Source organism: Oncorhynchus tshawytscha, linkage group LG33 (genome assembly GCF_018296145.1).
Source record: "Oncorhynchus tshawytscha isolate Ot180627B linkage group LG33, Otsh_v2.0, whole genome shotgun sequence".
In the NCBI taxonomy this organism is placed as follows: Eukaryota; Metazoa; Chordata; class Actinopteri; order Salmoniformes; family Salmonidae; genus Oncorhynchus; species Oncorhynchus tshawytscha.
Genome location: NC_056461.1, coordinates 9,455,968 through 9,479,415, shown reverse-complemented (window position 1 = coordinate 9,479,415; position 23,448 = coordinate 9,455,968). Strand labels below are relative to the sequence as shown.

At 43.5% G+C, this 23,448-nt stretch overlaps 2 protein-coding genes across 4 annotated transcripts; both read right to left on the bottom strand.

The window, feature by feature from the left end:
• Positions 1-9: 9 nt before the first annotated feature.
• Positions 10-20,940, bottom strand: LOC112230867 (tubulin alpha chain, testis-specific). 2 transcript variants are annotated; one of them, XM_042311560.1, is made up of 6 exons: positions 20,823-20,940; positions 2,736-2,958; positions 2,470-2,618; positions 1,181-1,333; positions 481-1,008; positions 10-369 (listed from the first exon to the last, which is right to left on the bottom strand). In XM_042311560.1, exons 1-6 carry the CDS (start codon positions 20,823-20,825, stop codon positions 73-75), a joined length of 1,353 nt encoding a protein of 450 aa, XP_042167494.1. In that variant the 5' UTR covers positions 20,826-20,940; the 3' UTR covers positions 10-72. The 2 variants fall into 2 exon arrangements, with proteins under 2 accessions (XP_042167494.1, XP_024252968.1); XM_024397200.2 differs by lacking the exon at positions 20,823-20,940 and adding an exon at positions 3,099-3,257.
• Positions 17,605-21,702, bottom strand: LOC112230864 (tubulin alpha chain, testis-specific). Of its 2 annotated transcripts, none has more exons than XM_024397199.2 (6): positions 21,684-21,702; positions 20,334-20,556; positions 20,088-20,236; positions 18,772-18,924; positions 18,077-18,604; positions 17,605-17,965 (listed from the first exon to the last, which is right to left on the bottom strand). In XM_024397199.2, exons 1-6 carry the CDS (start codon positions 21,684-21,686, stop codon positions 17,669-17,671), a joined length of 1,353 nt encoding a protein of 450 aa, XP_024252967.1. In that variant the 5' UTR covers positions 21,687-21,702; the 3' UTR covers positions 17,605-17,668. The 2 variants fall into 2 exon arrangements, with proteins under 2 accessions (XP_024252967.1, XP_024252966.1); XM_024397198.2 differs by lacking the exon at positions 21,684-21,702 and adding an exon at positions 20,823-20,959.
• Between the last annotated feature and the right edge of the window lie 1,746 nt (positions 21,703-23,448).

Genomic DNA, 23,448 nt, shown 5'->3' with positions numbered 1-23,448 from the left:
ACAAAGGAGAATAGACCAAAGAACTTTTATTAAAATTGACAGTAAAACATTGGTCAGTAAGTAGGTCAGGGTTTAGTACTCCTCTCCTTCCTCAGCCTCTCCCTCCACCGAATCCACTCCCACTTCCTCGTAGTCCTTCTCCAGGGCAGCCAGATCTTCTCTGGCCTCAGAGAACTCCCCCTCCTCCATACCCTCTCCCACATACCAGTGCACAAAGGCACGCTTGGCGTACATCAGATCAAACTTGTGGTCGAGCCGAGCCCAGGCCTCAGCGATGGCTGTGGTGTTGCTCAACATGCAAACGGCTCTCTGGACCTTGGCAAGATCTCCACCTGGCACCACCGTGGGTGGCTGGTAGTTGATGCCTACCTACAGGGCACAAGAACAAAACAAAAAAGTATAATAATCTGACTAACCAATTGTACTTGAAAAGGTTTAGGAAGATAGATCACTGAATGAATAAACCCATTATATGTTTACCTTGAAGCCGGTGGGGCACCAGTCAACAAACTGGATAGTGCGTTTGGTCTTGATGGTGGCGATGGCAGCATTGACATCCTTAGGCACCACATCCCCACGATACAGCATGCAGCAGGCCATGTACTTGCCATGGCGAGGGTCACACTTCACCATCTGGTTGGCTGGCTCGAAGCAAGCATTGGTGATCTCTGCCACAGAAAGCATCTCGTGGTAGGCCTTCTCAGCAGAGATGATGGGTGCGTAGGTGACCAGGGGGAAGTGGATACGGGGGTATGGCACCAGGTTGGTCTGGAACTCAGTCAGGTCCACATTGAGGGCTCCATCGAAACGCAGAGAAGCTGTGATTGAGGAGACGATCTGGCCAATGAGCCTGTTGAGGTTAGTATAAGTGGGGCGCTCAATGTCCAGGTTCCGACTGCAAATGTCATAAATGGCCTCGTTGTCGACCATGAAGGCACAGTCTGAGTGTTCCAGGGTGGTGTGGGTGGTCAGGATAGAGTTGTAGGGCTCCACCACTGCTGTGGACACCTGAACACATACACAAGAGGTAGACCTGTCATCTGGTGTCACGGTTTGATAATCAACATCTCCATATAGAAGAAAAGTATTGAGTACAGGACAATTAAGTCCAATACGATTTTGCCAATGTAGAAATCTACCAAATATTAATGTGAGCAAGTAAATTAAACCACTGCCATACCTGAGGTGAAGGGTAAATGGCAAATTCCAGTTTGGATTTTTTGCCATAGTCCACTGAAAGTCTCTCCATGAGCAGAGAGGCAAAACCGGAGCCGGTTCCACCACCAAAGCTGTGGAAGATCAGGAAGCCCTGAAGCCCAGTGCACTGGTCCGACTGGGGTGAGAAACAGACAGGCCGCACAGGTTTAACAACCGCCGCAGGTTGATTTGCCATTTGTGGCTAAGAAGGCTTTGTGGCAGGTGGTCAGGGCTCCACAGTGCATGCACATCACTAGCATTTGCAAATTCATACTTTTCAAAATCATATGGTTTGGTTTCAATACTTAAAACCAATTTGAAGGTCCAGGTAGTCACAAAAAGAGATGGGTGTTAGTTAAATTATGATTTTAATGAATGGAGCAGTTGTTTTGTGTAAGTGGAGCAGATTTTAGCAGTGGTAGAAAGGGATATGGAGTACTGGTTAAGGCCATTTTCAAATCCCGCTCATTTCTCACACTTGACAGGCACAAACATGGCCTTGAGTAGCACTACCACGGTAACCTACCGCCCTTAAAGGGTCAGGTGCAATTAGTCTCATCTGTGATATTTTGGTTAAGAGAGTCTTATTAGTAATACAATGTATTGTTGTAGAAACATCAAAGCATGCTCATCTTTTCAGAAGTACACAGCCGCTGTCACGGCTTTTGAGAGTCATGTTGGCTTGCAGTGATGACCCAAAAATGTATGCATTCAGTTGTACAATTCACTAGGTACCCCCCTTACCCTGTCCTTTCCTTGTTTTTAAATCTGAAAGAGAGAAGCGCTACACCTGGTGGAGAGAGGCTATACGACACAGAATGAGTTGCAATTATGCGTGCTGTACGTTACGTCATGACACGTCATATTTTAACGTACAGCGTCAGAGGGGTCTGTTTTTTCCCCCTCATCTTTTCTCCAATACTATCGGGTCATCTCAATCAAGGCTTGAATAGAAAAGTAGTTCCCGCCCAATATTGATGCCAACAGTCCCACTAGTTCTCACTGCAGCCTCGGTTTGAATTCCACGGTTGCGCAAATATGCACGGAATGTGATTAGTCAACAGTACATTTCTCAACTTGAGCGCACACGTTCTCCTCGTAAAATTGGTAATCATTAGGGCCATGCAATACAACAAGCTAACGTTAGTCTAACTATTTGTTCCCCCCCAAAAAATAAAATGCTGCTACGCAGCTCTAGTAGCTAGCTTACACAACTAGGAATTGAAAGCAGACGGCTTCAGTTCAGGGTAACAAAAAGACAACGTTACTAACCAGCTTGCGAACTCGGTCCAGCACCAGGTCGACGATCTCCTTGCCAATGGTGTAGTGGCCTCGGGCGAAGTTGTTGGCGGCATCCTCTTTACCGGTGATGAGCTGCTCCGGGTGGAACAACTGACGGTAAGTCCCGGTGCGAACCTCATCTATGAAAACAGTTCAGGCGCGATTTCTTAAACGGGCCTTTTTTATACAAGTTACATTCGCTTATCTAACGTCACATAGATTAACATCTGAATACCAACTTTATTTTCGTCCTTTACCAACAACAGTTGGTTCGAGATCCACAAACACAGCACGGGGGACATGTTTTCCCGCCCCGGTCTCGCTGAAGAAGGTGTTGCATGAGTCATCCCCTCCGCCGATGGTTTTGTTACTGGGCATCTGCCCATCGGGCTGGATCCCATGTTCCAAGCAGTACAGTTCCCAGCAGGCATTCCCGATCTGAACACCGGCCTGACCAACGTGGATAGAGATGCACTCACGCTGTGGGTAGAAATGAAATCATTATATTGACTGGCTAATTAATGTTAGCTAAAGCAAGGGAATTCAGCTAACGTTAGCGAGACCAAAATGAGTTCGTCCGTTGAGCTAGCCACTAAAGTTACTCTCGACATAAAACGTACCATTTCGATTCTAGAAAGTATGACCTGCAGTTATTATTGCTTGCTAAGAAACGTCGGTCTTGACTATATAATTTCAAACGGTCAACTGCCCAATTGTTTCGAAAATATACGTCGATTCACAATGATATATATATACCCCAGAATGAGCCCCGCCTTTGTTTCAACCCGATTGGTTGCGTCTGTCTCTCTGTCTGTGTGACGTGCTCCGTTCACATCATGCAACGTATGAAGCATTTCGTTACGCCTAACGTCTTCACCGAGCCCCGCGAATGAACAGACAAAACATATTCCGCGTTCAGAACAACTGGGAACTCTGAAATAAACGAGCTCCGACTGGGAAAAATCGATTTGAACGGTCTTCCAACTCGGACACTCGTGCCGCGTGAACTCGGAAAAATACGACGTCAGTGATCTTCAGGTTGGAAATAGTTGGAATTCCGAGTTGGATGACCCTTCAAATCCAATTCCCATGTAGGAGCTTGCTTTTTTTTCGAATTCCCCAGTTGTTTTGAACGCGGCATGAATATATTTCAACGCAAAATGGAGGAGTCTCTTGTCAGAGATCGCATTTATTCTGGGTGATTGCAAAATATGATCCTGTCATTCGAGTCAGGATAATTATGTTGCTTCAGGTGATATTACAACATGTTTTGTTTAGTTACGTTTTCCTCAACTTGTTTCTCTAACTTTATTGCAGGTCAAGCTAGCGCTGCAGAGCGCTAGTTTATGCTTCATCTGAAAATGTGGCTCTGTACAGAGGTTGTGGCGCAATTGCAGAGGCCAAATCGCCTTGCTCCTCCCATATTTTGCATTTTATAACAATGCGATGGCTCTGTTTTGCACTGCATTGACATGATTGGTTGACAACACATGGAGAACTGTAAAGCAAGGCTTTCAGAACAATGTCACAAACAAAAATCACATTTATGGTACCTCATGTAGGAATTTCAAAGACGCGAAAATGAGTTGAACTAACTGGGAAGAGATCGGGGAGGTAAATGCTGTAAAGAGGTCAATGGAATGCAAGGACGCTGGATTGGCGCACATTCAACCAATCTGATCTAGGAAAGTGGATTTTTGTCAAATCCATAATTATTTATGGATTTTAACAGTCCCAGAATGTGATCCGAAAATCCGAAATGGATATATTTGGCTGGTTTCGTTGCATAACATTTGGAAGCTGTCCCTTTTCAGGTTAAGAAATGTGACTGCGAAATGCTAACTCCCATTCGTATAAGCTGGTAGCATAGCTAGCATATAGAAATCGGTGGTCAAAGTAGTTTTTAACTGTAATGCAGTTGATTGATGACGTCAACATGTATTGGGGTTGACATCCATACAAGCATTATTCTCCAATGTATACCTCAACAGAGTGAAATACACATAAACAAAAGCCTAAATGTAGGCACATTTTGCTGGGGGGCAATTGGGGGATTTTACATTTGAATTCAATAGCTCCTTGGTCATGTGACCTACGGACTTCAAACAAGGTTCAGAATGTACACTCAGTGGGCCTACACATTGCACACCCTTTAGCTTGTCCATTTTCATCTCACACAATTTTACATGAATTTTGTATACATTCTAATTTCAATAGGTCACTCACACACCTATTCACTTGAGCCTTTTCCCTGGGGCCTTCCTGACCTCCAGGCAGGCCCCCATTGACCTGGTGACCTCTGACTCCTGGCCTCTAGGCCTACACTCCCTGCCCACCTGCCGGCCCTCTCCCTGGGCCTGAGAGTCTATAGCTTACTCCCTGGAATTACTAAGACGTCTATAGGAGCGGGAATTTGAAACAGGCTCTGTGAATCTGGTAACCCGAAACAGGCTCTGTGCTCCTGGTGACCCGTCTGCTTTTTTCTGCTCACAGTCTAAGCTTTCTCACAGCTGCTCCAGGGCCTCTTGGGTTGAGGAGTCATTCTCTTCAAAACCTAATCGCAAACAAATAAAAAGATTAAAACAAATAAACATGATGTTCCAACACAATTGGGGGAGGGGGTTGGGCTTCATGTCAGGGAAGCAGCCTCAAAGTCTACCCTCTCCAACTTACCAGACTGACTGAGTTCTGAACAACCCTCGCTGTTCTCTGATCCTGCGTCCAAGTATTATTGGGGCTCTTTCTGGTGGCTCTGTCTTGACTCTGTAGTGCATTTTTTCAGTTCTTTCTCAGGCTTGCCTGAAAAACACAAAAAGATGGCACATACATAACGGTAACAACAAATTCACATATTAGCAAGTAACGACAATACAGCGTTCCCCTTGCTTTACGAAAGCAGCCAATCTACCGTCACCAATTTACCGGACTGAGTGAGTTCTGAACAACACTCGCTGATCCTGCCTTCTAGAGTCTTCATCTGTATCTAAGTCGATCTGATCCAAAGACTTGCTTTAGTATGCATGTGGTCCCTTTTCTATTGCTTGCTATCAGCAATTTGCTAACTTTGGCAAGCTGCATGGTGTTCTCAGATAGCCTATAATATTCATGGGGGACACGAATATCATGACCCATAAACTTAGCGACTGGGTCCATTTTGTGATCTCGTGAATTCATCATCTGTTTTCTACGTTTAGTTGACCTGAGGCACTCGGGATATTCCACTCCGCAGACAGAGATAAATTGCCGTAGGAAGTCAGATCCCCTGATGGGTGTGTTGGACGACAGTCTGGCAAAGAGGGTTTTCTTTGGGAACTCCCACCTGGCTCCTATGTAGTATGAGCATGTCAATAGAGGATGCTGTACGGTCTGTGAGAAGAACAGGAACTTTTTGTTGTTGTATTGCATCATCTTCCACACCCCTGAGATGAGTATGACGTTTATTTTCATCTTCTGGAAGGGGAATGAAGTCATCTTTGTTCCACTTTGCTCGTTTAAGAGTATTACGTACACCTCTTGATACAGACGTGTTTCAGCTTGTCTCCAGTAACTCAATGAATTTGAAAAAATATTATAGTGTATACTATGGTAGGAATACTATAGTATTCGCTGTATTGTTTTTGCTGACTTTACTGTAGTATACTGCAGTATTTACAGTTTACTATAGTATACAGTAAATGCTGCAGCAAAAAAAGACGAGTATATACTATAGTAATCACTATCGTGTTTTGCTGACTGTAGTATTTACCAAAGTGTTTACATTTTATTATCTTTGACATAGAAGTGGGGGAGGGAGGGGTGGGTTTCTCCTTGAGGAAAACTACTGAAGAAATACTCAAAGAGCACATTTGAACAACTTCCATAACTGTAGAAAACACTAAGTATTTAATTTGCATATACCCTGCCCATTCCCCTCCCCTGAAGCGCTGAATTCTCCGTTCAGAACACAGTCCTATTCTTGCCATTCAAAGAGCTGTCATACGCATCCAACAAATTGTTCTGCACTGCACCACTCTATAGCCATCCAGCTAATTACAAGCAACTTGCTAAACTAAAAGACAAGACCTTACCTTATCTCTTCTGAGATGTTGACATAGTAGCTCAGCCAAGATAATAGCATGAAGTAAACACTGCACCGGTTTCCTACCTGCATCTCCAACCCGAATCACCGAGGTAAAGACAGATTCAGGTTGGATATTCAAGGATATTCCCCTGTAGTTTTCCTTACGCAGTTAGGGACCGTCAACATAGTGACAAATCAAAGTTTTCTCATTGCAATAGCTCTTTAACCATTACTCCTACAACTTTCAAAACTGCTTCTAGCTAACCCGATGGCATAGACACACATTGCACACACTTTTTTTGTGTCGATTTACATCTCGCCCTTTTAAAATGATTTATTTACATTTTCAAATTTCAATAGCTCTTTGGTCATGTGCCCTACTGACTTCAAACAAGGTTCAGAATGTACACTCGGTGGGCCTACACATTGCACACACTTTAGTTTGTCCATTTTCATCTCACACGTTTTTACATTAATATTTAAAAATGTCAATAGCTCCTAGGTCATGTGACCTACTGACTTCAAACAAGGTTCCGAATGTACACGGACTGGCTGAGACGGGCGCCGCGAGGCCTCCAGTGCGGTAACGCGACCAATCCCAGAGAAGTTGGCGGGAGCCCCGGGGAGAGTTCTCTTTTCTTTGTGAAGGGCAGGGCGGCCTGGAATGGGTTCACCCCGAGAGTAAGGCCCAAGCCATTGAAAACATTGCGGTTTTGGCGTCGTCCGGTGATCTCTCACTGGCCCTTGAAAATCCGAGGGAGTAGGTGTAAATCTCACACCGGGCTGTACCGATATCCACAGCAGGTCTCCAAGGTGAACAGCCTCTGGCATGTTATAACAATGTAGGTAAGGGAAGTTGGCAAAAATGATCCGTAACTTCGGGATAAGGATTGGATCTAAGGGCTGGGTCGGGCTCGGGTGCGAAGTGGGGCTGGGCTTGATCTGCGGCTGGGGGAACAGTTGCTCCATCGCCCTCCTCTTGCCACCATTGGAAATTTGTTGTGCAGCCCATCTTGCTGTCTCTCCTCTGTGTTCTCACAAGGGGCTGCGTGCGGGGGTTGGTCAGGGTGGTGTCCGCTGGCGGACCGGTGAGGGGTTGGGTCCTGCAATTGGTAGCGGCAACTCTGGAGATGCGCCGGGCCCTTCTCGCGGATGTGCCCAGCTACGGCACTCGCTGGCCCCACACATTTTAGGGGGGAGGTCTCCTCTACGCTCACTAGACTTGAGGCGGAGACTAAACCCATTGGCCCCGCAGTGACAGGGCATTGCATGGATCTGGCTCATGCCCTACGAAGTGGGGAGAGGTATCTCCAGCTTGTCTGGGGTGGGAGGCCTACATCTGATGTGGGTAGTACCATCCACTCCCATGGATTTGCTGCGGAACCATAAAACGAACGGAAGAAGCCTGGGTTCCCACTGGGCACGGATCACTGAATGTCAACTTGATGAAATTGAAAGGAGTGTACCCACCTGTCGATTGGTATTTGGTTCTCAAGCCTATAAGTATTGCGCTGGAACTTGATGTCGATTGGGTGTAAAAACCCAGTTAACGTCCGCAGAAGGTTAGTAGCGGAAACTGATGTCCAGTTTGTAAGACAGAACAGCTTCTGATGATAACACCGGGCGTGACTCAAATGGATGTCAATTTGATGATATCTGACTGTAGCATGCTACCCATCGCGGTCGCACTCAAACCACCTTCGGGGTGGCTGTGACCCCCTCATGTCAACGTGAGGAAATTTGATGAAGATGGGGGTAGACGGCGGGACATAATTAAGAGTCTCTTGAGGTAGCCAAATGCTTCATCATCTAATTAGTGACGCGCATGAATGGATGAACGAGATTCCCACTGTCCCTACCTACTACAGTGGGGCAAAAAATTATTTAGTCAGCCACCAATTGTGCAAGTTCTCTCACTTAAAAAGATGAGAGAGGCCTGTAATTTTCATCATAGGTACACTTCAACTATGACAGACAAAATGGGGGAAAAAATCCAGAAAATCACATTGTAGGATTTTTAATGAATTTATTTGCAAATTATGGATGGTGGAAAATAAGTATTTGGTCACCTACAAACAAGCAAGATTTCTGGCTCTCACAGACCTGTAACTTCTTCTTTAAGAAGCTCCTCTGTCCTCCACTCGTTACCTGTATTAATGGCACCTGTTTGAACTTGTTATCAGTATAAAAGACACCTGTTCACAATCTCAAACAGTCACACTCCAAACTCCACTATGGCCAAGACCAAAGAGCTGTCAAAGGACACCAGAAACAAAATTGTAGACCTGCACCAGGCTGGGAAGACTGAATCTGCAATAGGTAAGCAGCTTGGTTTGAAGAAATCAACTGTGAGAGCAATTATTAGGAAATGGAAGACATACAAGACCACTGATAATGTCCCTCGATCTGGGGCTCCACGCAAGATCTCACCCTGTGGGGTCAAAATGATCACAAGAACGGTGAGCAAAAATCCCAGAACCACACGGAGGGACCTAATGAATGACCTGCAGAGAGCTGGGACCAAAGTAACAAAGCCTACCATCAGTAACACACTACGCCGCCAGGGACTCAAATCCTGCAGTGCCAGACGTGTCCCCCTGCTTAAGCCAGTACATGTCCAGGCCCGTCTGAAGTTTGCTAGAGAGCATTTGGATGATCCAGAAGAAGATTGGGAGAATGTCATATGTATGGTCATCAGCAAGGGCATTGAAGAGGAAACGTGGCTGGGTCTTTCAGCATGACAATGATCCCAAACACACCGCCCGGGCAACGAAGGAGTGGCTTCGTAAGAAGCATTTCAAGGTCCTGGAGTGGCCTAGCCAGTCTCCAGATCTCAACCCCATAGAAAATCTTTGGAGGGAGTTGAAAGTCCGTGTTGCCCAGCAACAGCCGTAAAACATCACTGCTCTAGAGGAGATCTGCATGGAGGAATGGGCCAAAATACCAGCAACAGTGTGTGAAAACCTTGTGAAGACTTACAGAAAACGTTTGACCTCTGTCATTGCCAACAAAGGGTATATAACAAAGTATTGAGATAAACTTTTGTTGTTGACCAAATACTTATTTTCCACCATAATTTGCAAATAAATTCATTAAAAATCCTACAATGTGATTTTCTGGATTTTTTTCTTCTAATTTTGTCTGTCATAGTTGAAGTGTACCTATGATGAAAATTACAGGCCTCTCTCATCTTTTTGAAGTGGGAGAACTTGCACAATTGGTGGCTGACTAAATACTTTTTTGCCCCATTGTATCTAGCAAAACCACAGCCAAGGGAACGGGCTTGACGGAATCAGCAGGGAAAGAAGACCCTGTTGAGCTTGACTCTAGTCTGACACTGTGAAGAGACATGAGATAGCCTCTTTTGGCAGGCGAGTAGAGCCGTTCGTGACAGGGTTGAGGTGTAGCCGGATGAGTTGCTGCCCCTCTCATGATGCACACCGCATGTTTGTGGGGAACCTGGTGCTAAATCATTTGTAGACGACCTGATTCTGGGTCAGGGTTTCATACGTAGCAGAGCAGCTCACTCGCTGCGATCTATTAAAAGTCAGCCCTCGATCCAAGCTTTTGTCAGGGACAGAAGCGTCTTCCTCCACCATCCTCCTTTTTTACTTACGGGTTACCAGGTGCACGGAGAAGGGCCAGCGGCCAGGGGCCAGCCACAGTGTGAGAGAGCCCAGGCAGGTGTGTAGAAGGCATAAGACATTGACATTGGGCTCTGGATAGGTAGGGGACTAGGTGGTGGTTGCCCATCCTCCCGGGCCCATCCTCTGATGGGACTGGGAGTCAGGTTGGGACTCGCTGTGGAAGTTAAAAGGCCACCAGGTGCACGAGGAGGCATTCCCCAAGGTGAGGGGCACTCAGAGTAGGGGGCAGCACTTGGGCTGTGGAGGTTGGGTTGGGGACTTAGTCTCTGAGCGGATAAAAGCGGGCGGACCAGGTGCACAAAGCTTGTTTCAGGTTAACAGGTGCACAAGGAGGCCTCCATCAAGGCGGGGGGCACTCCGAGTCCAAGCAGGGGTGGCCGTATTTGGGGGCAGCACTCAGGCCATGGAGAACAGAAAATAACAGGCTCTCCGCAGCCAGTAAAAGGCTAGCATGTGATGAAGTTCACACAGATGAGTTGTAAAAGATGAAAAGCTTTTTAGGCATATCTCCAAAATGCAGGTCATTGTTGAGCTTGTGATCTGGTCCTGCTCTTTTTTAAAAAATTTGTTTTATTTTTGTGGTGGAAAACAGTGTGTCGAGCGTAACACGTTAACCCTGTTACCCATAGACAATTGCAATTTCATTTTTTGGGTTAAGCTTGCATTCAATTGCCACTTCCTGTTGCACGCAACACGCTTCCATTCCCCCTGTCACAAGGAATGTATGCATGATTTAATATAAAACCCTGTTATGGGCAACCGTTACTTTATTTGGCACTTATTATAGTATTTATTTTATTGAACCTCTTGAGATGGGAAAATTGTTTTATTTGATTTTTTTATTAATTTGAATGTGTTTGGTGAAGTTTTATTTCTGAATATAAACTGGCAATAATCTACTAGCATACCCTGTTCAAAGGCACTTAAATATTTTGTCTTGCCCATTCACCCTCTGAATTGCGCACACACACAATTCATGTCTCAATTGTCTCCAGGCTTACAAATCCATCTTTAACTTGTCCTGTCCCCTTGATCTACAAGTGACATCAATAAGGGATCCTAGCTTTCACCTGGATTAACCTGGCCAGTCTGTCATGGAAAGAGCAGGTGTCCTTAATGTTTTGTACACAGTGTATTGTTTTCTCTTTATTCAACCTGCATGCCACCCACCCGTCTGGGAACTGTGGGTTATGAGACAACCCCGGCATCACTAACTTGCATGTTCTGCAGCCTTGTAAAGATACGGAGAGGATGACTGAGAGGCAGGTTGGCATTTATTGTCATGAATCTTGCCCTAGAGGCAGTTCTTCAAAGTGGTCACTAGCTGGCACAGGCATAAAGTAATAAAATCTGATTTTAAACCTAACCTTAATCACACTGCTAATCCTTAACTTAAATTAAGACCGTAAAACAAAATGATTTTCCGTAAATGTTTACAATATAGCCAATATCGACTTTGCAGCCGGCATATTTAGAAGTAATCGCGCAGTTCTGCCTCCAGGGCAAGATTCATGACAAATGTCAACCTGTGACAAATGTCAACCTGGCAATGTAAAATCGATAACAAAATTGTTTTGACAATTAACATGCTTTTTTCTTGTTTCAAGTATGTTTTATTATGAAAACTACAATATATTCATGTACAATTAGTTTTTCACCCTGAAAGACATTACATTTTTTTTAAAAGACTACTGGTATTTCAACAGTGTTATTGTAAGAGTTGAAATGTTTAAACAGAGGAAACATCAAAAACAGTACAGCAAAGTGCAGTAGATTCTGAGTATGTTACTTTAACGTCACACTATAACTTCATGGGAGTCTTTTGGAAAGACTGCATGTTTCGGGTGTACTGAGTTACAGCTTCATCAACATTTGCAGAATATTCCTGTGATGCTTTCACCTTTTGTCAGATGGCAACGGCCTAGTCGTCTGCAGACACTCATAAGGAGTTCAAGTAGTTTATTTTCCATTTGCAGGTATTAAAAGTAATACATGCATTGGAATTCCTTGTAGGAGCTCTCTCACATATAGGAAAGTGCATACCAGTGGAGGCAGCTGAGGGGAGCACGGCTCATAATAATGCCTGGAACGGAGAGAATGAAATGGCATCAAACATCTGGAAACCATGTGTTTGAGGTATTTGATACCGTTCCGTTCATTTCACTCCGGCCATTACAACGAGCCTGTCCTCCCCAATTAAGGTCCCACCAACCTCCTGTGGTACATACACATAAACAGTCAAATATATCATAAGAACGTCAATATAAAATGCAGTGGAAAGATTATAAAATAAAAGGTTCAGTTATGTTTTTAAAGAATGATTTAACAGGCAGATAGAACTGGGATAGAAGCTGAACTTTAACCAGTTTTTCAGGTTTTGAATTGCTATCTGGGTTTATGGGACCACTTTGGGCTGAAATGAGGTGTCTGTTTGTTCCCAATTTTATCAGAAATTAGGGTCCTCATCTGAAGGTCTTGTGTCAAGGTCCTCACAATTATAGGAAGGTGTGTGTGTGTGTGTGTGCGTGCGTGCGTGTGTGTGTGCGTGTGTGTGCGTGCGCGTTGACAAAGCATACAAGACAGGTAGCTTGTTAATGCCAACTAATATATTTGCGTTCAGTTGTCTTAACAAAACGTTTGTTTGTTTTCAGGATGCCATCTTCATCCCTGAAACGGTTTTCATCCTGGAGGAGACTGTGTAGGAGGCAGAGGAGGTACATGCAAATCCATGTTATTTCTAAGGCTATTGTTTATTTCAAGTATCTGCAGTGATTCTTGAATATAACTATAGCCTAATAGATGTCTCAATTGTTTTCTACTAACAGGAAAGAACAGTTAGAACAGCATGCCAAACTGACACTTGGGTGCCTGAGTGTTCCTGTGCTGTGGGTGGAGAAGTGGTCCACATCACTAAAGAGCTCGGGCCCAGATAGATTACGCTCACGACCATCAGTATACAACCCCTATACGCCACAGATGGAGCTGACGGAGAGTGAGATCAGTGAAGACCCTAACTCCCTGTATGAACCTGAGAGCTCAGAATCACAATCATCACAGTGCGAGCCAAGATACACTATCGATCACTTTGGGGTACCGGGATGGCGTTCTGAAAATGGGAAAGGAGCATGCCATTCAACAGCCAATTCAAAGATACACCCATTCATAAAGGGAATCAGAGTGGAATAGTTTTTCCGTAGATTTTTTCTTTTTAAAAACCCTTTTCTATGGATGTACAACCTTGTCCCGGTCCTGCTGTTTCAACTCTCTTCCAACCTTTGAATGCTCAGCTATGAAAAGCCAACTGACATTTACTCCTGAGGCGTTGAACTGTTGCACCCTCTATAATGTTGATGTAAAATGGGCTTTTGTAAAAGAATATATATGTAAAAAAAAATATTTGATTGATTGTCTGCTGTGCTTGATGCTGTGTACTAACTGTCTGAGTGCTGGGACATTTTAATAGTATCTGTAATGTATTTTGGTGTGTATTTAATCTGCATCTTAACTTCATAAAGTAGCAATCCGCAGTAGAAACAATAACAACGTGTCTCCCTACTCCTCTTTCGGTAAAAAGCTGAGGGATGGGTCTGGAGAAATGTAAGCTCTGTCAAATGCATAGACAGAGCTATAGATGCAAGGACTGACCATCCATGATATCAAAATTGTAATCCTGTTTCTATGATCTGTTTCCACTACCATCTACCCAGTTCGCTTTGGATAAAGGCGTCTGCTAAATGGCATATATTATTAAAGTCTACTTTGATTAGTGTGCACTGAAAGTAGTTTTATCTTCAAAACAAGTGTATCTGGTTACGCTTGAACCTGTTATAGTGGACAAGCTAACAAATACTATTTTTACATAAGGTGCAGGCATTAGGTCTATGTAGGCATTAGGTCTATGTCTTTAGGCTAGATTTACTAAATTAACTTATTTTATTCAAACGTTTATTCAATGGCTTTGCTTCTGGCTATGCGCGCCTTATGGAAGAAACGACACACGCAGGGATGAGATACCGTACACCTCGTCCAATTCTCTCTTGTACCCATAGGGTAAACTGGCGATAAACTGCCAGCATGTACGCTCTGCAAACAAAAGCATGAGAAAAGTTCGCCTGAATCCGAAACTAAATCACAATGTATTTATAATGAGCACGCCCCATTATTGGTTAGAATGAGATTTCATGAATCATGATACTGTCTGCGATTCGGACTCGGGTCGTTTAATCAAACGTTACAAGTGTTACTAACGCGCCAAACAGCGCTGATGATAAACACCTACCCACTACTGATATTAAACCTTAAACAATTTATAATCAAGCTAAATTTGACAAATTATTTAACTGGTATCTCGGCTGCTGACTGGTCGAGTAACCTATTATTTTGTATTTGTTGTGTTCAAAATTTAAAAAAATTAAAACAAAATATATATATATATTTTTTTTAATGTTGTGTATTTTTAAAATTTTATTTTATTTCTTTATATATAAAAAATACATCTGCAAGGAAGTCCTTGATAAGAATTAGTGGCAAGTCCAAGAAATACATTGCCATCCAGACAGACTGACAGGAGCCTATACCATCTGGACAAGACGAATACCTATGTAAGAAGGCTGTTCATTGACTACAGCTCAGCATTTAACATCATAGTACGCTCCAAACTGTCATTAAGCTCGGGGCCCGGGTGTGTTCTCAGCCCTCTCCTGTACTCCCTGTTCACCCATGACTGCGTGGCCATGCACGCCTCCAACTCAATCATCAAGATTGCAGACGACACTACAGTGGTAGGCTTGATTACCAACAACGACGACGAGAGAGGTGTCAGGAAAATAACCTTTCACTCAAAATCAACAAAACAAAGGAGATGATCGTGGACTGCAGAGGGAGCGCTCCCCTATCCACAAAGCTGGGACCGAGAGACTGAAAAACAGCTTCTATCTCAAGGCCAGACTGATAAACAGCCATCACTAACAGCCATCACTAACATAGAGTGGCTGCTGCTAACATACAGACTCAAATCTCTTGCTACTATAATACATTTAATAATAGATTTAATAAAGGTATCACTAGTCACTTTAAAATAACACCACTTTAATAATGTCTACATATCCTACATTACTCATCTCATATGTATATACTGTATTCTATACCATCTACTGTATCTTGCCTATGCCGCATGGCCATCGCTCATCCATATATTTATATGTACATATTCTTATTCATCCCTTTACATTTGTGTGTATAAGGTAGTCGTTGTGAATTTGTTAGATAAATTGTTAGATATTACTGCACTGTCGGAACTAGAAGCACAAGCGTGTCGCAACACTCGCATTAACATCTGCTAACCATGTGTATGTGACCAATAACATCTGCTAACCATGTGTATGTGACCAATAACATCTGCTAACCATGTGTATGTGACCAATAACATGTGATTTGAACCTCTGACTGGATGTAATACAGCCAACATCCGCTGGGATTTTCTGCTGTATCGCTGCCATCTCTACAACACACACACTCATACTCTGTCGTCTATCACAGTGCCATCCGTTTTGTCACCAAAGCCCCATATACTACCCACCACTGCGACCTGTTTGCTCTCGTTGGCTGGCCCTCGCTACATATTCATCGCCAAACCCACTGGTTCCAGGTCATCGATAAGTCTTTGCTCGGTAAAGCCCTGCCTAGTCTCAGCTCACTGGTCACCTTAGCAACACCCACCCATAGCAAGCACTCCAGCAGGTATATTTCACTGGTCATCCCCTAAATCAACACCTCCTTTGGCCGCCAATCCTTACAGTTCTCTGCTGCCAATGACTGAAACGAATTGCAACAACCACTAAAGCTGGAGACTTATATCTCCTTTAACTTTGTGCATCAGCTATCAGAGCAGTTTACCGATCACTGTACCTTTACACAGCCAATCTGTAAATAGCCCACCCAACTACCTCATCCCCATATTGTTATTTATCTTTTTGCTCTTTTGCACCCCAGTATCTCTACTTGCACATCATCATCTGCACATATATCACTCCAGTGTTAATGCTAAATTGTAATTATTTTCATCTCTATGGCCTATTTATTGCCTTACCTCCCTAATCTTCTACATTTGCACACACTGTACATAGATTTTTCTATTGTGTTATTGACTGTACGTTTGTTGATGTGTAACTGTGTTGTTTTTGTTGCAGTTCTTCGCTTTATCTTGGCCAGGTTGCAGTTGTAAATGACAACTTGTTCTCGACTGGCCGGCCTGGTTAAATAAAGGTGAAATAAAGAAAACTTAAGAAACACACTCATACCCTAGCCATTATCTGGCAGCTTCCCCTCACACCAGTTTGTTTGCCTACGCCGACCTCCTAGCTGAGGTGTTTCAAGCGGCATATGTGTTACTGCCACGACAACAAACTCTTTGATCAGGGGCAACGAGCGGCTCAAATATGAACGGTTTCAGTAGGTTTATTAACTCCCTAACATTATTTAATTCTCTGTAATAAACTCATTCTCAGACTCAGAGCTACTTGGGAAATTCAACCATTTTTGGGGAGTTCCAAAATGTTCTCTCCTGCCAGTGATGCAACAATGCCAATATGATGATTTAGTTAGCTGATATTCTAAATCAGTGTTTCCATTCCCCTTTAAATTATGACAATTTATGTGGCTTATGCAATGGAATGTATTTGTAATGCTAGTTGCATTGATTCAACAAATCACAGCAGACTGATGGAACACTTACTGCTTTGCTCCTATAGGTACATTCGCAATCGTGAGAATAGTAATGGCGTATTTTTGTAGGCACCAACTCCATGGTTTGTTGGACAAAGCCTTAAGAAAATAAATGGCGTTTTTAGATAAATACCGAAAATAAGGTCTTTGTTAAACAGACTTAGATCTTTTTTTCCCCCGAGGTAATCTGCATCAGCTAATGTCACTTTTTTTGAATGTTGAAGAATTTGTTATAAAAAAAAGTACCTAAAGGCTTCATAACTCATCAAGGTAATGTTAAATGACTGCTATTATCTCATTGAACAAAACATATAAGATCTCCTAAGCCTGTTAATCTTAGACTTTGGTTATTCATATTAAACATGATCTACAAATCTTCAAACAAGGCCTTTTCAAAAGCCCCCTCTGGTACTGTACACCTGTTTTATACTCCACAGGAATTTACAATGATCTTGAAACAAGACTAGCAGACTGGTTGATTTACCCATTTTCCTTTTAATCAATATATATTTTTAACTGATACTTGTGTGCTCTGCCTAATGTCCCAGTAAGCTCCATTTGTTCTATCAATTGGACATAGTGAGTTATATATTCTGTGCAGAAATTGTTAATTGAACAACTTAACTGTGAAAAAATAAGGTATATTTTCCTGCTTACATGCAAATCATGTGGGGAAAAATCCACAGGAGAATGGACTGAAAACAGAACTTTTATTAAAATTACCAATCAACAGTAAAACATTTTTCAATCAGGTCAGGATTCAGTACTCCTCTCCTTCCTCAGCCTCTCCCTCCACCGAATCCACTCCCACTTCCTCGTAGTCCTTCTCCAGGGCAGCCAGATCTTCTCTGGCCTCAGAGAACTCCCCCTCCTCCATACCCTCTCCCACATACCAGTGTACAAAGGCACGCTTGGCGTACATCAGATCAAACTTGTGGTCGAGCCGAGCCCAGGCCTCAGCGATGGCTGTGGTGTTGCTCAACATGCAAACGGCTCTCTGGACCTTGGCAAGATCTCCACCTGGCACCACCGTGGGTGGCTGGTAGTTGATGCCTACCTACAGGGCACAAGAACAAAACAAAAAAGTATAATAATCTGACTAACCAATTGTACTTGAAAAGGTTTAGGAAGATAGATCACTGAATGAATAAACCCATTATATGTTTACCTTGAAGCCGGTGGGGCACCAGTCAACAAACTGGATAGTGCGTTTGGTCTTGATGGTGGCGATGGCAGCATTGACATCCTTAGGCACCACATCCCCACGATACAGCATGCAGCAGGCCATGTACTTGCCATGGCGAGGGTCACACTTCACCATCTGGTTGGCTGGCTCGAAGCAAGCATTGGTGATCTCTGCCACAGAAAGCATCTCGTGGTAGGCCTTCTCAGCAGAGATGACAGGTGCGTAGGTGACCAGGGGGAAGTGGATACGGGGGTATGGCACCAGGTTGGTCTGGAACTCAGTCAGGTCCACATTGAGGGCTCCATCGAAACGCAGCGAAGCTGTGATGGAGGAGACGATCTGGCCAATGAGCCTGTTGAGGTTAGTATAAGTGGGGCGCTCGATATCCAGGTTACGACGGCAGATGTCGTAGATGGCCTCGTTGTCGACCATGAAGGCACAGTCTGAGTGTTCCAGGGTGGTGTGGGTGGTCAGGATAGAGTTGTAGGGCTCCACCACTGCTGTGGACACCTGAACACATACACAAGAGGTAGAACAGTCATCTTTAGGTTACACATAATGAAAATGTACATATTAATCAAACACAAGTATTGAGTACAATGACAAAGTACAGTACTAATTTTGCTGACGTGGAAATCTTCCAAATATTAATGTGAGCAACTAAACCTTAGAAATACCTGAGGGGCGGGGTATATGGCAAACTCCAGTTTGGACTTCTTGCCATAGTCCACAGACAGTCTCTCCATGAGCAGAGAGGCAAAACCGGAGCCGGTTCCACCACCAAAGCTGTGGAAGATCAGGAAGCCCTGAAGCCCAGTGCACTGGTCCGACTGGGGGGGGGGAGAATACAAGGGGTAAGGGTAGAGCCCTGCATCGTGTTGGATACTCACGGTTCGCTGCGGTTGACGCAAAAAAAATCAGCTGGTGAGAAATAAAACGTTCTTTCAGCCCACAGTTCAGAACAATTATATTGCGGGACACAAACTTTTTAAGTAAAGATAATACTTGTTTTTTACAACCACAGGAGCTTAAGTTTTAATTGTGGTGCAAATTCCATTAGGCTACTTGAGCAGTGAGGCTGACATAGCCAGGCCTAGAATACAAGCCACGCAGTGAGAGTGGAGCAGGGAACTGTCCATTCGTAGGCCTATTTGTGTAGTGCTGAAACATTCCTAATTTGTCCAAGCGCAGAGCTTATGTTCCCTTCTGCCACTCGACAATACATTGCTATGTTTATTTTCCCTGAATCCTAGATCACGCAAAATTGGCTAATGTAACAGGAGAAATAAAAAGAAAGATTATGATAATGAAATTCCCCAGTTTGGAAGGATTTTGGAGTCATTGAGGACAACCCAGGAGATGGATACACAGCCTGCAAAAATGCAAGCAGGTATTTGTTTACAACAATCTAGTTAAATATCTGATAATTATTACATTAATTCCGGCTTTTGTTCATTTACACTACACACAGGCCATATAAAATCTTAAACCTGTGCGGCTGGTAAACGCTAATGCTAGCAGCTAATAGCCTACTAAATAAATGTAGGCACCTTTTGCACCCTCTAACCAATGATCAACTAGATTCCACCTCAGGCCAATTTTTTCTTGATCTGATGGTCAGCGGGCCAGAACGTAATTGCAAACAATTTGTAGACTGCAAGCCCAAACAGATAATATTTGGCTAAGACATACTCATGTCAAACCTTGCTTACAATCACATATCTTTCTATTATACCAATTGTTTTGTTTTTTAACTTGAAGATGATTTGGTGGTGTTTTAACAGTATTTTTAAAGTCCAACAATTAGTCTCTGATGTGGAAAATCAGTGAACGGCGCGGGGGTGCAGATCCCAAAAAACTGACCTGTGCAAGACACTAGATTAGGGACTGACTGGCCTCACTGGTCTACAAACCTGTTCAAGTAGCTTGCAAGTAAAGTTACATAACTAGCCGTTGGAAAAACATCGCTATGAGTTCGCAAGCTGTTACTAACCAGCTTGCGAACTCGGTCCAGCACCAGGTCGACGATCTCCTTGCCAATGGTGTAGTGGCCACGAGCATAGTTGTTGGCGGCATCCTCTTTACCGGTGATGAGCTGCTCCGGGTGGAACAACTGACGGTAAGTCCCGGTGCGAACCTCATCTATGAAAAAAATCAGAACTCAGCTCAGTGGGGATTTTGAAAAATAAATGTAAAACATCTTAGTCATGTCAATATTTTAGCAAATGGTCATCATTACCAACAACAGTTGGTTCGAGGTCCACAAACACAGCACGAGGGACATGTTTTCCCGCCCCGGTCTCGCTGAAGAAAGTGTTGAAGGAGTCATCCCCTCCGCCGATGGTTTTGTCACTGGGCATCTGCCCATCGGGCTGGATCCCATGTTCCAAGCAGTACAGTTCCCAGCAGGCATTCCCGATCTGAACACCGGCCTGACCAACGTGGATAGAGATGCACTCACGCTGTGGAGAAATAACACTTGACACAATTTGCTAGCTCTTCAGACAAATGTGTAAAAGCTAGCATATTTATGTTTATGTTACTTAGCTAGCTATTACATCATTGTTGAATTGTTAGTTACGAGGTAGATCATATTAAGTTAGCTAGCTAGGTAGCCAATGTCCCCCCCAAAAATTTTTAATTGCCAATGTTAGCTAAGTTGGCTACCATTAGATAATTTGACCAAAATTGTTTTGTTTGTCACTCATCTTCCTGACAGAAAACTTACCATGTTGATTATAAGTAAGATCTGTAGCTAATTAATGTTTAACAAAAATGCGTTCGACAGTTGGCTAGCTAGGCTACCTTGGCTCAACAACTTCCAACGGTTAACTGACAAAAAAAATTGAAGAACATCGCTGATTCACGATAATATAGGCCCCTGCATGAGCCCGCCTTCCTTTAAACCCAATTGGGTGTATTTCAAACTGATGATGTGTCAATCAATCTTTTCTCTTTTTGCAATTGGACCATCATATAAAGTTTCAAAAATCAACTTGATTTACGGCTGTTATATTGGCTAGTTTGGATATTTGGTTGGACCAATCCTGCATTTTCAAACGACAGCGCGGGCTTTTTAGGTCAAATGCAAAAAATTCAATTTTACCCCAAGTCAGTGAGGTGAATTCATTGCTTCCTTCTGCTATTCACTACTTGTGTAGCTGGCAATATTGGAATTGATGATTATTTTGGATTCACCTCAAAGAAAAAACGCAAACTCTTATTTATGACAAAAACGTACAGGTAAACTTGTAACTGGCCAAGAACTGGTAACAGCAGTAGCCTACTAGGTCAAGGCTAGCTCTTATTTTAGTCCTGCAGCATGCTTTATCTTCTAGCCCAAAGTAAACTGCTCTATAGCACTTGTCCAGGGTTACCAATAATGATGCTGGACAAAGTGCTCAAATGAAATCATCTTTCTGATGTGTTTGTTGTTCTTGTCCTTGTTCTTCTACTCATCTGTATAAAAATGAAAAGACAACATATTTTCAAGCATCATTTGAAAGCAGAGGAGGGCGAGACAGGAGGAGAGAAGGGGAGAAGTGAGTGAGGGGAGGAGAGAACATAGCTCAAATGTGTTGGGGATTACCATTCAATAGGGTTCAATCTGGTTTGTAGAACAGGTATTCTATTAAAAAACATTTGAAAAAGAGTTAGATAAACAAAGTTTCATTCCACAAATGATACAATAGTTGACAATATAAAATACAGATACAAAGACCACTCAAATCAAATAGTTTTAAGACACTAAAAGCAGTCAAACATGGGACAAATAGTTTTAAGACACTAAAAGCAGTCAAACATGGGACATCATTAAAGCCATAAACTAGCAAAATAATTAAGTAAAAATACTTAAAGTATTATGTCAGTTGTTTTTTGGGGTATCTGTAATTTACTATTTATATTTACTTTACTTCATTACATTCCTAAAGAAAATAATGTACTTTTTACTCCATACATTTTCCTTAACACCCAAAAGTACTCATTACATTTTGAATGCTTAGCAGGACGGGGAAATGGTGCAGTTCATGCAGTAATCACTACTGCCTCTGATCTGGAGGACTAAACACACATGCTTCATTTGTAAATAATGTGTGCCCCTGGCTATCCATAAAAAAATTACAAAAAAATCAAATCAAATCAAATTTATTTATATAGCCCTTCGTACATCAGCTGATATCTCAAAGTGCTGTACAGAAACCCAGCCTAAAACCCCAAACAGCAAGCAATGCAGGTGTAGAAGCACGGTGGCTAGGAAAAACTCCCTAGAAAGGCCAAAACCTAGGAAGAAACCTAGAGAGGAACCAGGCTATGTGGGGTGGCCAGTCCTCTTCTGGCTGTGCCGGGTGGAGATTATAACAGAACATGGCCAAGATGTTCAAATGTTCATAAATGACCAGCATGGTCGTATAATAATAAGGCAGAACAGTTGAAACTGGAGCAGCAGCACGGTCAGATGGACTGGGGACAGCAAGGAGTCATCATGTCAGGTAATCCTGGGGCATGGTCCTAGGGCTCAGGTCCTCCGAGAGAGAAAAAAAGAGAGAATTAGAGAACGCACACTTAGATTCACACAGGAAACCGAATAGGACAGGAGAAGTACTCCAGATATAACAAACTGACCCTAGCCCCCCGACACATAAACTACTGCAGCATAAATACTGGAGGCTGAGACAGGAGGGGTCAGGAGACACTGTGGACCCATCCGAGGACACCCCCGGACAGGGCCAAACAGGAAGGATATAACCCCACCCACTTTGCCAAAGCACAGCCCCCACACCACTAGAGGGATATCTTCAACCACCAACTTACCATCCTGAGACAGGGCCGAGTATAGCCCACAAAGATCTCCGCCATGGCACAACCCAAGGGGGGGGCGCCAACCCAGACAGGATGACCACATCAGTGAATCAACCCACTCAGGTGACGCACCCCTTCCAGGGACGGCATGAGAGAGCCCCAGTAAGCCAGTGACTCAGCCCCTGTAATAGGGTTAGAGGCAGAGAATCCCAGTGGAAAGAGGGGAACCGGCCAGGCAGAGACAGCAAGGGCGGTTCGTTGCTCCAGAGCCTTTCCGTTCACCTTCCCACTCCTGGGCCAGACTACACTCAATCATATGACCCACTGAAGAGATGAGTCTTCAGTAAAGACTTAAAGGTTGAGACCAAGTCTGTGTCTCTCACATGGGTAGGCAGACCATTCCATAAAAATTGAGCTCTATAGGAGAAAGCCCTGCCTCCAGCTGTTTGCTTAGAAATTCTAGGGACAATTAGGAGGCCTGCGTCTTGTAAAAAATGTATGGTGCAGTCTGGTTTGCTTCATATAAGGAATTTTAAATGAATCTTTGAATTCAC